This window comes from Alnus glutinosa, chromosome 3 (genome assembly GCF_958979055.1).
Source record: "Alnus glutinosa chromosome 3, dhAlnGlut1.1, whole genome shotgun sequence".
In the NCBI taxonomy this organism is placed as follows: Eukaryota; Viridiplantae; Streptophyta; class Magnoliopsida; order Fagales; family Betulaceae; genus Alnus; species Alnus glutinosa.
This window is the reverse complement of record NC_084888.1, coordinates 4,296,072-4,311,256: the sequence shown is the minus strand read 5'-3', so window position 1 is coordinate 4,311,256 and position 15,185 is coordinate 4,296,072. Positions and strand designations below refer to the sequence as shown.

At 36.6% G+C, this 15,185-nt stretch overlaps 2 protein-coding genes and 1 pseudogene across 2 annotated transcripts in view; all 3 read right to left on the bottom strand.

Moving 5' to 3' along the window:
- Positions 1 to 108: 108 nt before the first annotated feature.
- Positions 109 to 1,465, bottom strand: LOC133864835 (uncharacterized acetyltransferase At3g50280-like; annotated as a pseudogene).
- Positions 1,466 to 8,726: 7,261 nt separating this feature from the next.
- LOC133863854 (uncharacterized acetyltransferase At3g50280-like) lies at positions 8,727 to 13,301 on the bottom strand. Its single transcript, XM_062299974.1, has 4 exons — positions 13,052 to 13,301; positions 11,229 to 12,643; positions 11,052 to 11,118; positions 8,727 to 9,155 (listed from the first exon to the last, which is right to left on the bottom strand). The coding sequence occupies exon 2, from the start codon at positions 12,607 to 12,609 to the stop codon at positions 11,272 to 11,274; it is 1,338 nt and encodes a 445-aa protein (XP_062155958.1). The 5' UTR covers positions 12,610 to 12,643; positions 13,052 to 13,301; the 3' UTR covers positions 8,727 to 9,155; positions 11,052 to 11,118; positions 11,229 to 11,271.
- A 1,475-nt stretch (positions 13,302 to 14,776) lies between these two features.
- The window catches only part of LOC133862680 (protein ENHANCED PSEUDOMONAS SUSCEPTIBILITY 1-like), a 28,573-nt gene continuing 28,164 nt past the window's right edge, over positions 14,777 to 15,185 (bottom strand). Inside the window, exon 4 of the mRNA XM_062298526.1 lies at positions 14,777 to 15,022. Coding sequence (XP_062154510.1) covers positions 14,777 to 15,022 — 246 coding nt within the window. The remainder of the gene's footprint in view (positions 15,023 to 15,185) is intronic.

Below are 15,185 nucleotides of genomic sequence, written 5' to 3'. Positions count from 1 at the left end.
TGTGTGAAAACTTAAAATTAAATCTGAATTACTAAAAAAAAAATGCAGGAGCCAAAATTAATCATATATGTGATCACCACCATTTGGACTACGAAAATCCACCAGCTTTTACACACAATGAAGAGTTTAATTAGTTCATGTGGCCACGGCCCACAGCCTCCACAAAGTCTGCATCCTCTGCCATGGCTTCCAGCGTCTGAGGCAGAAAGCAAGCTTCAAAATCAATGCTGCCCTCTTCCTTCCCAGGTAACACATTCAACTTCCCATCAAGCTTTTGCGCAGCACCACTTCTCACCGCGACGGGCCTTCCCCAACCAAAGTCATTACCGTACACGTTGAACCACGGTGAGCTTCCCGTAAGCAATATTGTAGTACTTGAGCTGCTAAAGTTCCCCAGCCGCCAAGGATTTTTCGCCCAATCACCCAAATACTTCCTAACTTCTTCCGGCGTCTTTGAAGCAATCATGTTGTTTATACGCCAAGCTGCCCAGCCGTGTCCGTGTTCTACCAGCTCCCCTGCTCTGCTTAGGACTATCCCTGCTTGGACTGCATTCCCGAAGTAGTGTTTTGGCAATGGTGGATGCATTCTTTGCCTCGCGCCAACGGCCACCCGGTACTTAACCTCTTGATCGGCGTCCAGACACCGACTGCGAGTTACGCAACGCCAAAAATAACCCATCAGTGCTTGCAGAGATGAGATCTTGTCGGTTCCCATTTCGGCGTTGGCCTCTGTTTTAATTTATGCGATCTTTTCCTTGGTAAAATGAAAAAACCTCTGTTTCAGCTGTGGAGAAACGAACCCGTCAGCGTTCTCTTTGTGGGGGTTTGGTAAGCGAACCGGGAAGTTGATGATTCCATCAAAAAGACTGCGTTCGAAAATGGGAAACTCTTGCAACTTGATACCGGAGCCCCGAGAAATTTCAGACCAAGTGTTAAAGAAATGCCAGAAGGAGGTTCCATCGGCAACCGAATGGTTTACAGTGCAACCGATGAAGAAACCGTCAACAAGCTCGGTTACTTGTACTGAGAGCAATGGCTTGGAGATGCCTTCGAAGTTAGGAACACGATTGAGGAGAAAGAAGGAATCCACAATCTGGGGAACATAGATTGAGTCAAGGATGTCAGCCACGGTGACACCATCTGCTGCTGCGTGGAAGAACTGGGCTCCAAGGTTATTGCAGTCAATGAAGAAAGAGGTAGTCTTATCGTCGTATTCGATCATGGCGAGGCGGCCAGCAAGCGGGTAGAAACTGTCCAATGCGCGGGAGAGGGAGGACTTTAGGTGATCAATCACGTTTATTTTAAGCTCTCGTTCTTGTAAAAGTGTAGGTTTGAGAAAAAGGAGACCCCTTTGAATATGATGAAGTGAAAGGACTATGAGATCCCATGTAGTTAATTCGATCCTTCGAGTTGAGTCATTGTGACTCATGGGTCGGACAGTGCTGATTGAAAGGAAGCGAACCATGTTAATTTGCTTTCTGCAAAAGCTCTGGAAGGAGGTACATGTTATTTGCAAGACTAGTTGCATTTTTCATATTCTTTATATATATATATGCAGAGAGTTACGTGACTGTCATAGCACGTAACTCAGCCGGAACAAATAATGCTAAATGCTGATATTTGGATGGCTGAATTTAAAAGTAAAGAACGCATGAAAGCTTCATAGTGCTTTCCACCCACTAAAAGGATTAGAGTTTGAACAGTTCAACAACACAAATGCGATATGGGTTTTTGCATAAGGCAAGTTATCTGCAGAGAAAAATACCTTAAAACCCATGGAATTTGAAACTTGCAGAGCTAGAGATGAAGTTTAGAATCTTTAGATCCATTGAACATTATAATACTAGCAAAAAGTTGTTGTACAAGCAGTACTTGAAAGAGTACGATGATAAGAAGTTGGTTTCTGCTAGAGCTTGAAGTTAAAGTTGATAATTTTGATATGACTCATAAACTTAATACGAAATTCACAAATTATAATTAAGAAGCCCTACGCATTTAATTAAATTAATTTATATAATTAATTATCAAGGTTTCCTTGATCCAATGACTTAGGGTTACAAAGCCCGATTAGCTTTTCCTTTCACTTCAAGACAATATATTAATCCCTTGTTAATTATAAAAGTGACATATCAATTCGTGCATAGTTGTCTTCATTGATACGCTTATCATTAGCGACATAAAGTTATGCAATCGCCGATAACCTGATATCAGCGACAACAAATCTCCTCACTTGAGGCATTTTTGGCGACGTATTATAATGCTATCAACAATGACATTTTGTTGTCACTGATAATTAATGATATATTAGCGGTAGGAGTGAGCAAATTTCCGCAGAACCCACACCTCCCCGCAATCCCCGCCCCGCAAAGCCTAAAACCCGCACCCATGGTGCGGGCCACGGGGCCTTATTTGGGCCCCCCGCTCAGTGCGGGGCAGGTTGCCGAGGGGGAGGGGGGGACCTTGAAATTTCTCGGGTCCCTGCCCCTCCCCGTAGGTTTTGGAAAAAAAAGAAAAGAGAAAAGAGAAAAGAGGCAGAAAAATGTAAAAAGCGTTAAGCAGGCTAAAGCAGCCACTGGCCCACTGCAGCCCTTTCAACTTTTTTTACTTTCCTTCTAAGTTCTAACTTAACCCTAACTTTTAACTTCTCTAACTCCCTAAGCGCCGCAGCCCGCATAAGAGGGAAATGGTGCTCCTGATGTCTTTGCTTCAATTAATTGTCTCTTTCACAAGATCCGGCAATGGCGTTGTCGGCCTCAATAGTGTCTTGGGGGGTGCCTTCTTTGTTTCTAATATTGTTGTCAGAGTTATAAGTATCTTAATTAGCCCACACCAGATTTCAGTCGGTAAGCCTAGCTTTATTAGAGATGTCTTGTTCTTCCTTTTCTCTCTTTTTTCTCTTGTCCTTATAATAGCAAATGGAAAAATCAACTTATGGGGTGCCATTTGTTTTACTTCTATCTACTTGATTTATGTTTGTGTTGTCTGGGCCACTCGTTTCTTCTGTGGAAATGAAGAGATTGTGCATAGCCACGAAAATATCAGCAAGATTTCCATACCATTGCTAACCTATGTTGATGATGAAAAACTAGTCTTGGTGGAGAAAACCAACCTTGAAGATCAACAAGCAAAAATTCCAAGCTTTTTGAATCATTTGGGCAGAATCTTACATGTATTGGAGCTGCCTCTTTACTTGCCAAGAAGATTGATAAGTGGCAACTGGCAAGAGTTTTCAAACAGGCATAACCCGCGGAGATCCCTGCCCCGCAACCCCGCCCCATCACCACCCGCCCCATGCGGGTGCATGGGGTTTTTCGCTTTGGGAAACCCGCACCTCTTCGGGGCGGGGTCAAAAAATCCTCATCCCCGCCCAATGCTCAACCCTAATTAGCGGGTCATGGATAACCTTTATTGACAAATCAACAATCGACAACGACTTATTAGCAATGGCATGTCATCGCTAAAACTCATTAACAAATTTTTGTCATCACTAAAGTCAAATCTTCTTTTAGCGATCCCAGAATCAGCCACATGCATACTTCATACATACTTCTCAGCACCGGATGAATCAGTTTATTAGTTATTGGCTGTTGTTGCTTACTTATCAAGCAGAAATTAGAACTCAGTACGTATCATATAACAATTACATATATTTCTTGTTCTCTCTCTCTCTCTAGCTCGAGGTGCACCTTTCGGCTTGAATATGCAACGGGACACAATAATGCCAAAGGAATTGGATGCTTGAATACGCAAACAAAGAATTTAATTGAGTTTTGGTTATGGAAAAACCTTCTTTGCCGTTCTGAGTCTTTCCCACACCATAAATTGTTAGACTAGTACTTTTCCTAAATTTTGCTTTAATTTCCAATTAAACATAACAAACATGATCAATATATTTGATATATAACAAATTAAACATCAATGACGTACCCATGCTGATAAGTATTGCCCATCACATGTTTTTGTGTTCATGCATTGTATGACTAATGTTCATATAATTAGGACTATATATCAATTATGAAGAAGAAAAAAAACTATCATCAAGCGATTTCAAAATATAATAATTCAATTAATTTGGTTGAATTGCTTATTTATTTTGTCAGTTATAGTGTTTAATAATTTTAACCATTTTTTTTTTTTTTTTTGGGTTCAACTCTATCTTTTAATTTTGCTTTTGGGAATCAAAATCTATAAGAATAATCCAAATATTCGTAGCTCATGCTGACACAGTATAGCTAGCTGATAAGATAAACAAGAAACATGAGAAACAAACATGTCTAGCTAGCTAGGGCTAGCTAATCGGTGGAGACTGGAGAATTAAGTCAAAAATATATTCTTCCCGAATCAATCCTGCTAATCGGTAACTCTTTCCTAAATTTTTGTTTTTTCTTTTCTTTTCATTTTTTTTTGCTTGTCAATGGTTGTTGAAAAACGTGTTATTGACGTATAATGGGGAATTTATACTTTGCATTAACCGGGGGAAAAAAAGAAAGGAGCAAATTAACCTTTTATAATTGCGTAAGTGCGATATTCATTCGTGCAATTTAAAATACATGGAAGCATCTTTTCAAAAGGATGTAATGATCACATATGTATATGTTAAATCAAGTCATTTTGACACTTTAGTTTGCACAAAAGACATCCCTTACAACCTCTTAAAGTGTCTTACATTGATTACTTTACATTCACCTGCCCTCTTTATAAGTCATAATGTCTCCTCATTTCTTAAGGCGTCTTTTGAGAGTAAATTGGGCCCATGAACTTTAACATGATATCGAAGTCAGTTCATTTCAATTATTAGACTTTCCCCTCGTTCTGTCCACGTGTTTTAGGGGTGAAATAACCGTCCGCTAACCGCTAACCGTATAACCGCAAAACCGTTAAAACCGCCGTAAAAATGTTAACCGCTAACCGCCCTACAAAGGCGATTAGCGGTTATAACTGCTAACCGCCTTTATTATTATTATTATTATTATTATTTAGTTTATATGGTTTTAAAACAAAACCTAATTCTTCCTATTGTAAACAAAATCTCTCTCTCACTCCCAATGCGCCGCACACCTCCCCCTCTCTCTCGACTCTCACTCTCTCAGTCTCTCTGTGTCGTCGGGATCGTGTTGCCGTCATCGATGGTCCGAGATCGTGCCGCCTTTACCAATGGTCCGATCGTGTCGCCGAGATCGTGTCACCTTCGTCGAGATTGGATCGCCTTCACCAGGTCATCGAGATCGTATTGCTTCTTAGATTTGAATATTTGTACCTTGATTTGTTATTCTAGTCCTTGATTTGTTATTCTAGGTCTTAGATCTGAATCCTTGTGGTTGATGATGTGAATCTACTAGTTGTTTTTGTATGATCGGCGATCGACGTAGGCGGTAGGACACCAACAGAAAAAGGCTAAAATAAAAAAAAATAAAACTGGTTTTCGGTTGCCGGTTTATAACCGTCAACCGGCGGTTTTTTCATAACTGCCAACCGCCTAAGCAGTTGGCGATTTTAGCTAACCGCCTAGGCGGTTACGGTTAGTGGTTTTGGCCAATAACCACTAACCGTAACCGCCTTTTCACCCCTAACATGTTTGGCCAATAGTGCTACACGCGAGGGGTGTCTAAAAATGTCTCACATTGGTTAGTTTACATTCACCTGGCCTCTTTATAAGTTATGGTGTCCCCTCATCTCTTAAGGCGTCTTTTGAGAGTGAATTAGACCTATGAACTTTAATACAACCAAACTACGAAAAGACAGTTTTAGATTCAGTCAAAGGTTCATCAACTCACAGAGAGTATGTGGTTTTGACTCGATAAAAGCCTGAACTGAAGCATGGATTCATTGAGTATCATGTGTATAAGCACAATACACCGCTTTCCTTTCGTATTGGTTTTTAACCTTCTGCATTTACTATACTGAGTCCAGTCACCAATTGGAGATGGAAATGACAACTCTATAAAAATGGAGAAATCTCTGTTATAGATATGCCTACTCTAGATGCTTTCACCTGCATTTTGTTATTTGATTCCCTCCTTCTTAGTTCTTACCTTTGATAACTTAAACATTAGATATAGTTCTACCGTCACTTGTTTTTTTTTTTGCAAATCTCTTTTACCGGACGTTTGTCGTGACTCGTGAGGTCATTGTGTTAACAAATCTAATTATTAAATTTTGATATGCAATGATGGGACAATAGACATTGGCCAATTAATGACATAAGAACATTACTAGCAGCTTCCCTACAAGGGATCTGTTCCCTAAATTTTAGAGAAAATTTTAAGAAAGTCAAAAAAATCATCCCACAGCAGCTTCCCTACAATTATCTGTTCCCTATGAAGTGAACAGTGCTTTCCAATGCATTGGGAAGCACTATTCACCTCCCATTCAATTGTTTATTCTAAAAATATAATCTCTCTCTTACTTTATCTCTTTCTTTTCTTACTTTTAATTAAAGTAAAAGTAACAAAATAATATTTTAATGATATAGGAAAAAATGAAGGGAAGCTGCTGTGGGGTGTTTTTTGATAGGGAAGCAAAAAGTAGTTTTATACCCTACATTTAGGGAAAATGAAGGGAAAAGGAAAGGAAGCTGCTAGGAATGCTTAACTTGTATCCTGCGCTATGCGCGGTATTTTTATTCATTGTAATTTATTTGAACGGTCTTAAAGGGATTATCAGTAACAAATTTCCTTCCCCCTCACTCAATTAACTAATTGACTACCAAAATCTCAATAAAAATTATGAGAAAAAAAAATCAAATAATCCATTTATAAAACCTTAAAAACCAATGTTGTCCATCAATTAAATATGTAACAAACAATGTACATTACAAGAAAAAAAAAAAAAAAGACAAAACAAAAACAAAAGAAGAAGAAGAAGAAGAAGAAGAAGAAGTCGCTATTCAATAAATAACTACATAGGAAACTCTTCTATGTCACCTTCATTTCCATGAATTGAGTGTAAAATTTTCAAAAAAATATAAAATAAAAAATCATCAATTTGAATACAAAATAATAATATATAAATTAGAACAAAAAATTAAAACAAAAAACAGAAAATGTATGCAAATGGGTATGTAGGAGATACTTAGAGGATGAATGCTTAGCATGTCCCTATATCTTTACTAAGCAACATAAACAAAACCCAACCAACAAAACAATCCGGCCATCATATCCTAACCATAATACCACTTCCTCTAGATCAACTACAAAATACTTTGTTCTCTCGAAATTTAATAATAATATTAATATGGTTAATACTCCGTGCTAAAAACAACGTAGTAAGCTCTCTCGCTCACCATCATTTCCTTGAATTTACTGTCAAATTTACAAAAGAACATAACCACAAACAATAAAAAGCCAAAAAAAAAATAAAAAAAATAACTAATATATATATATAGAAAAGAAGTGCATTTTCTGTATACTTTTTGTGAATCCAATGAAATTCATAAGTATAGGAAAAAGTCATCAAATAGAGATTTTTTTTCGACGTAAAATAAATGGATAACTTCATAAAAGGGTATCAAATTATATGCCGTTTTAAGATAAAGGTATTGAACTAGCAAAGGTTTCAAACTAGGGTATTAAAGTTTTCAAATGTCTCACTTAAGGGTTCTCTATTAGATTTGCTATTAAATTTTGTAAAAATTTTCAAAATACCCCTGTGTTTATTTATTTAAAAAAATTTATAAAATTTTTTAAAGATCAAGGCATGGACATTTTTGTAAATTCCGTTAAATTTTGACCAACACCTAGATCCCAACATTTTTTTTCCTAAAAAAATTGAGGGTATTTTGGGTACTCTGTTAGGATTTAATAGCAAATCATAATGGAGTACTCTTAAGTGAGACGTTTAGAAATTTGGATACCCCAGTTTAAGACGTTTGCTAGTTTAGCATCCTTATCTTAAAACGGTGTATACTTCGGTACTATTTTGTGAAGTTATCCCTAAAATAAACTACTTTTAGAATAGAAGTTAAAAATAATTTAAAAATTAGAAGAAAAAGGACACTACAAAAAAATCGGCATTTTCTGACACTTTTTAAACGTCACTATTCACGAAAAAAGCGTAGCTAATACATTGGTATCATTTATTCAGCAACGCTTGCTAAGTGTCGTGTGGGCACAGGTTTGGAATTTTTTTTTAACGACCCTTATTCAGTAATTATGACACTTCTTTCATAAGCTTCGTAAATATATTTTTAACGACACTTCTTCTGTAAGCGTCATAAATTGCAAATAATGTCGTTTCTGTGTAAATGACGCATTTTTTTGGCGACACTTACATAGTAAACGTCATTATTTTATGACGGCAACGGTATAAATGACGTTCAAATTTTATGTCGCTTATATATGAGACGTCATTATTTGGTGACGCCTAATGTATAAAGGATGTTTAAATTTTATGACATTTTTTGTGTAAATGTCATAAAATATGAAATTTCCTCATTTTTTAAATCTGTTTTTACCTCATAAAACATCTGCAAATTAACTTAATCGAAAACAAAATCATATGAACAAAATACTATATTACATCATTAGATTGCCAACAATGTAGTCGTGTATATATATATTGAACCATTTTTTTTTTTTTTTTTGATGAGTAAGTAAGCTATTATTATTAGCAACTATGAATCACCAAAGTGAAAAGGTATCAACATTACAACCAAAACCAGCTATAACAGCAATATATATGTAGCAGCAAACAACACCAAAGCAAAACAACAAACACCAATACCAACATAACAGCAAAAAACTACAGCAATTGCATACAACTGAAACAAACTGGAACTAATATTACAACACAGAGCAAGCTGCTAAGTTCCAGAATTGACAAATGCTAATATTCTCCCTAGTCTTCTTAAACTTTCTTGAACCAGAAATTCTAGTATGAACTTCCCAGAATACTGTCTTCAGATTTTGGGTATATATTGCACCATTGTTTCAAAATAAGCAAACAACTAAAAGCAATGTACTCATAGTACCATTGTTTCAAAATACGCAAACACCTAAAAGTAATGTACTCATAGTACCATTGCTTCAACTCATTAATTACAAAAAATTTCAAAAAAGAAGACCAAAACATCATATTGCATGTTCTGCTTGACATCCTGTTGTATATATATATTAGCCTTGTTCTGCACCAATGAAATTCAACAACTGCTCTAAATCCTACAATTAGGAGAACAAAATGTTAGGGTCATCCATATAATAGTCAAATAAATTAGTACTAGTAGTCAAAACATTACAACTAGGATCGCACATCAAACTTAACATATATATATATATATATGGACAATATCTTTATCTCATACAAATTGTAAGCATTTTTGTCTGTCTGTTCTAATTAAGGAACATTTTGGTTTTGATGCTTATGCATGGATGGAACAAGTATAAACAAACAATCTTTAAATCTATGTAGTTCATCTAATGAATATTGCTTCAAGCTAGCCCACAAACAAACAAACGAGTAAACGGAAAAGGGCTTCCAGGTTTCATAAACAATTAACAAGTACTTAAGCAAAATATACCTAAACCAAGAAGCTAAGAGAACTATAAAAGTGAAGAAATAGACCAGCAGACAAATTGCATAACCTATCTGTTATCAAAAGAGAAGAAAGAAAACTCAGGCACTGTAATTTTAATAAAACAGGAAGAAGCTCCCCTGCTTTCCTTTCTATTTATTTCTAGTTCCATGTGGGCAATGGCTATACATGCACGTACTAGAATAAGAGCAAAATGCAAACTTGTTGAGATCGAGAGGAGGGAATTAATTAATTAAGGGGTTGAATGAGTACTATTTCATCCCCCTCCACTTAATTTGTTTCTCAAAATCATGATAATTGTTGGCTAGAAATTAAAGGAAGCTATTTACAGTATTTCGAAGTGAGAGGGATGAGATCTTCACATAGATGCAAGAAGCACTAGGTACATAACTTAACAAACAACAAATCAAAACCAATTCAGTTACAAAAAAAAATCTGCAACAAATACTACGTACAAAGACTAACAGATTATATTGTTTCTAATTGAACACATCCAATCCAATATTCCAGTTTTGACAAGATCCTTGGAAGCGAAAAACATATAAAACCATCGTCAATATTCTGTCTAAAAACCCAAAACCGGCTTCACAATCCATGAATGTCTAAATTAACCTAGCTAGTGAAGTACGAATAGAAGTGTTCCTCCTACTCTCAATTATTTAAGCACAAGAGTCCAAATGCATGTGTAGATTAACAACAAAAGTCATCCATAGACTCTATGCTGTCTCCAACAACAAATCAGAATTTTTTAACACAGTACCATAAATCTTGTAAGTTAAACTCCTGCAAAGGCAAAGAAATATCCAATCTATTTATGTATGCCCCCAGAGAAAAGGCATTACACCATCTAATTACTATATGAAAATATTTGGCTGAAGGAGAAAAAAACCGACATCAACACAAAATCTCTGATACTTCACCAAGTATCCAGCAGTATAAACCAAACATCAACCGTCAATGTCCGTCAACTTATAGTCATTAATTAGCTAGACTTCAACATTTAGATTATGTGTTATTAAGGGGAAAGTTAGTCAGCTGCAATGCAACCTAAAATATGATCAAAATAATCATCCAAGAGGCCTCATGAAATCAGAGTTAACTTAACAAAGCCCTAGGAAAATACACAGAATCAGCCATTTGCTAAATCCAGATACACATTTGCTAGACAATAAGTCTTCTTTTATCATAGCCATGGACTTGCATCCATCAATAAGTCAATATCTTCATTAAATACCTCCAAAATCTCTAAGTATCTATGAATTACAGTACAAATCAGATATTCGACACAGTTTAGTGGATGCTAACTGCCAAATGCTTCAAGATGCTCTATTGATCATAAGTTGAATGAATTCTATAGGAAAGTGGCGAGTAAATATTAACTAACAAAACCATATACATAAGTCGAGTTAGCAACAACAATTACAAAGGCTAAACCTAGGAGGCTAGGTGGGATGGGAAAATGATAAAGTAATCCAAAAATTGGTAAAAAGTAAGTGCAACTAAATATTGTTACTTAACACACCTTCATATTTGTGTTTCGTCGTCATCTCCCGCTCGATTATCGTCATTTACCGCAATTGGGTGTTCACCTACAACAAGAGTGGAATCATAATGTTGATGACTTTACGCAAAATAATAAGTATTGTGTTATATTACGTCACATGACATTTAAACTAAGTGATTCCTAGTTTAAGTTCACCTTCATAATTTTTGCATGCATGGAAGAAAGTTCACAAGGAAGTTTATGAGACCAATGCCTCGTTGAACTCTACATCGTCTGCCATTGCCAGCAGCGTCTCAGGCGAGAGGCAAGCTTCAAAATCCATACTTCCTTCTTCTGGCCCAGGAAACACTGTTAACTTCCCGTCAAACTTGTTCCCAACACCACTCCGGACCGCGAGGGGTCTTCCCCAGCCGAAGTCATTACCGTACACATTGAACCGCGGCGAGCTTCCTGTGGACAATTTATTACTAATTAGCACGGCACTGGTTGTTAAAAGCTTGGGGGTTTTTATCCAATCCTCCACGTACTTCCTTCCTTCTTCTTCTGTTTGAGAAGCAATCGTCTTGTTTATCTGCCAAGCCGCCCAGCCTAGTCCGTGTTCAAGAAGATCACCTGCAGTGGCCGTTACATTCCCAGATTGAATTGCGTTTCCTAGATACTCTTCCGGCAATGGTGGTTGTAATCTTTGCCTCATTCCCATAGCTACGAAGTAACAAACCTCTTCATCGACATTGAGACGGCGGCTGCGAACCACAGAACGCCAAAGATAAGCCAGAACCGCTTGAAGGGACGATATCTTGTCGGTGCTCATTTCAGCATTTGCTTTTGCTTTAAGTTGTTGAATTTTCTCCTTTGAAAAATGAAAAAATCTTTGTTTCAGAGGTGGAGCAATGGATTTCTCCTGAATGTCATTGCGCTCATGGAAAGGAAATCGAATGGGGAGATCGATAATACCATCAAGAAAACTCGATCGGGTGATTGGAGGACCCAGACCAAGTGATGTGGGATCAGAACCCCTAGAGATCCCAGACCAAGTATTGAAGAAACGCCAGAAGGAGGTGCCATCCGCAACGCTGTGGTTTAAACTGCAACCGATGAAGATACCGTCAACGAGCTCAGTCACTTGCACTGCTAGCAATGGCTTGGAAACACCTTCGTAGTTCGACACCCTATTCATCAAAAAGAAGGAGTTGACAACATCTGGAACGTAGAGGGGCTGAAGGATATCGGACAAGGCGACGCCATCTGCCACTGCATGGACAAACTGGGCTCCAATGTTTTTGCAGTCAACAAAGAACGAGGCGGTCTCATCGTCGTTTTCAACCATGACAAGGCGGCCGGCGAGAGGATAGAAAATGTCCAATGTGCGGGACAGAGAGATCTTTAGGTGATCAATGAGAGTGGGTTTTAGTTTTTCTTCTTGTGAGGGTGTGGGTTTGAGGAAGAGGAGGCCCTTTTGGATGTGATCAGCTAAGAGGAATTGAAGATCCAATGGAGTCAGCTCAATCCTTGGGGTTGACTCGCTGGGACTCGCTGGCCGGACGGTACTCGTGGATACGAAGCGAATGTTTGTCATCTTTGCTATCTCTACGCTGCTACGCAGACCAGACCTGGGTACTTAACATTTAACAACGTACACTAATATAATCAGGGCCGGCTCTTCCAGTCGCTTAAGGCCTCCGGTGGAAAAAGGCCCCCAAAAATAAAATGCATTAACTCTAAATCCCATGGATAAGTCAACCGTAAGCCCAGGAACACAAGATTTTGCCAAAGAAAAATAAATACAGTGATTTATCTTTTCCTTTGATAGATTAAAGAACCCTCACATATATAGAAAAACCAACCGTCAGATGCCTAGGAACACAAAAAGTTCGTAAAAAAAAAAAAAAAAGAGCAATCTCTCCATTTGAGACTCTGTAACTCCCGCACAGAAAAATCAATAGAAGAAGCAAATTAATAACACTTTTCTTTGTTTTGAACAAAAAAATAATACAAAACAATCTCTCTCAGCAAATTACCAAAATCACTCTCTAAAATGTGCTGCAATTTCCTCCGGCAGCCAAGAAGTAGGAGCCTAGGAGGCGCAGGACACTGCTACAAGCTCGCCCGCTTGACCACCAGCCAACTCTAACCTCCGGCCTCTCTCCTACGCTCCATTCGTCAATCTCTCGCACACAGTCGGCAATCTCTTCTCCACTCCACTCTGGCTCTAAAGAGTAAAGCCTTTCCTTTGTTTTCCTGTATAAAGATGGCTCTTTATTTTTTTTTTTCATTAAATGGGTATATCAAATGTCAGAAATAAGATGAAAACGTGTGGCTGTTTCACATCTTTGACAAGAGATGAAGATGAAAAGGTGTGGCTGTGATCTTTTCTTTGTTTTTACTTTTTCTTTTTCGGTCATTTTCCCATGCGAAAAAGTAACTTTTTTTCTTTTCTTAAAACATTAAGGGAAAGGAGTTACTTATAAAATAGTATTATTATTTTTTTCAACAAAAACTTACATTAATAAACTAATATTAGGTGTATGAAATTATTAAAGGATGCCGGTTTATTATTTTGCCTATATAAATTAGTTACTATGCAGGTTAAAATTGTTACATGATTTTATTTTTTATTTATAATATATTTAATTATAAATGTATGCTAAAAATATAATTATTGACGACTTATGAAAAGTTTTAAACATAGACGAAAAAATATATATAATTGAATTTTAAAAAAAATCTTCTGGCAAATTTATTACTAGCAATAAAATGTAAAATCTTAAAAGCAAGAAAAATAATTATTAAATAATATATATATATTGAGGTATATGGAGTCTTTCCTAGGATAGTATCGACTATAATTATTTGTGCGAATTTGAGAGAATTCGAATAAATGATTGTGAGAAATCACTTATAAAACTCACCTCTAATTTTTATTTGATCAGATGAATCTTATAAATAATTTTTCATAATCGTCCATTTGAATTTTTTTAAATTTAAATAAATAATTATTGAGAAACCTAATCCACCTTTCACAACCCCGCTGGTTGTCCCGCATCTAAAAATAAAAGAGGCAATAATGCTTCATAATAAGGTGAGAGAATACGAGGAAAGAAGAATAAAGCAAAGGCGCCAGCCTTTATGGCTAGTCACTCACCGAAAATCAATTGAAAAAGGAAACTCTCTCAAGTCTCTTTTCGGTGAATGATCAGCTCTAGCTCTAGTGGGTGAAGATGGGGTTCAATTTGTCCGGTCCAAGGACTGGAAAATATACGTCTAGTATTCAAAACTTTTCTAAATTCGCTTCTTAAAAATGGAACAAAAAATAAAAATAAAAAATGAAGTTATCAACTTGATTTCTAATTATAAATTAACCATTTTGGTTTTTATTAATTAATTTTTTGATAACAATTACAGATTTTTGAAAATTTTAATTAGATCATCATCTTGTTAATTTTTTTGTCAATCTCTTGACAAAAATGATATAAGATTTTGATTACATAATTAAAATTTTATGAAATACAAAAAATGCTAAAAGAAAAAGAAAAAGAAAGCTAAAGCATATGAGGGGTGGTCCACTCACCACTTCTGTAATTAATGTCCAATAAATTATTTAATAGGTTTATTATGATTAAAAAAAAATAAGTTAGGTTAGTGTGGTTAATAATATAAGATAGCTATATTTTATTTGAAAAAAGTAAACATAATCCCCTACGAAAAGCCACCAGCTTTTACACACAATGAAGAGTTTAGTTAGTTCATGTGGCCACAGCCTCCATACAGTCTGCATCCTCTGCCGTGGCTTTCAGCGTCTGAGGCAGAAAGCAAGCTTCAAAATCAATGCTACCCTCTTCCTTCCCAGGTAACACATTCAACTTCCCATCAAGCTTTTGCGCAGCACCACTTCTCACCGCGACGGGCCTTCCCCAACCAAAGTCATTACCGTACGCATTGAACCACGGTGAGCTTCCCGTAAGCAATATTGTAGTACTTGAGCTGCTAAAGTTCCCCAGCCGCCAAGGATTTTTCTCCCAATCACCCAAATACTTCCTAACTTCTTCCGGCGTCTTTCAAGCAATCATGTTCACTTAATTTTTTATTTTTTATTTTTCAAAAAAAAAAAAAAGAAAAAGAAAGAAAAAAGAAACCATTCATGACCTTTAATTC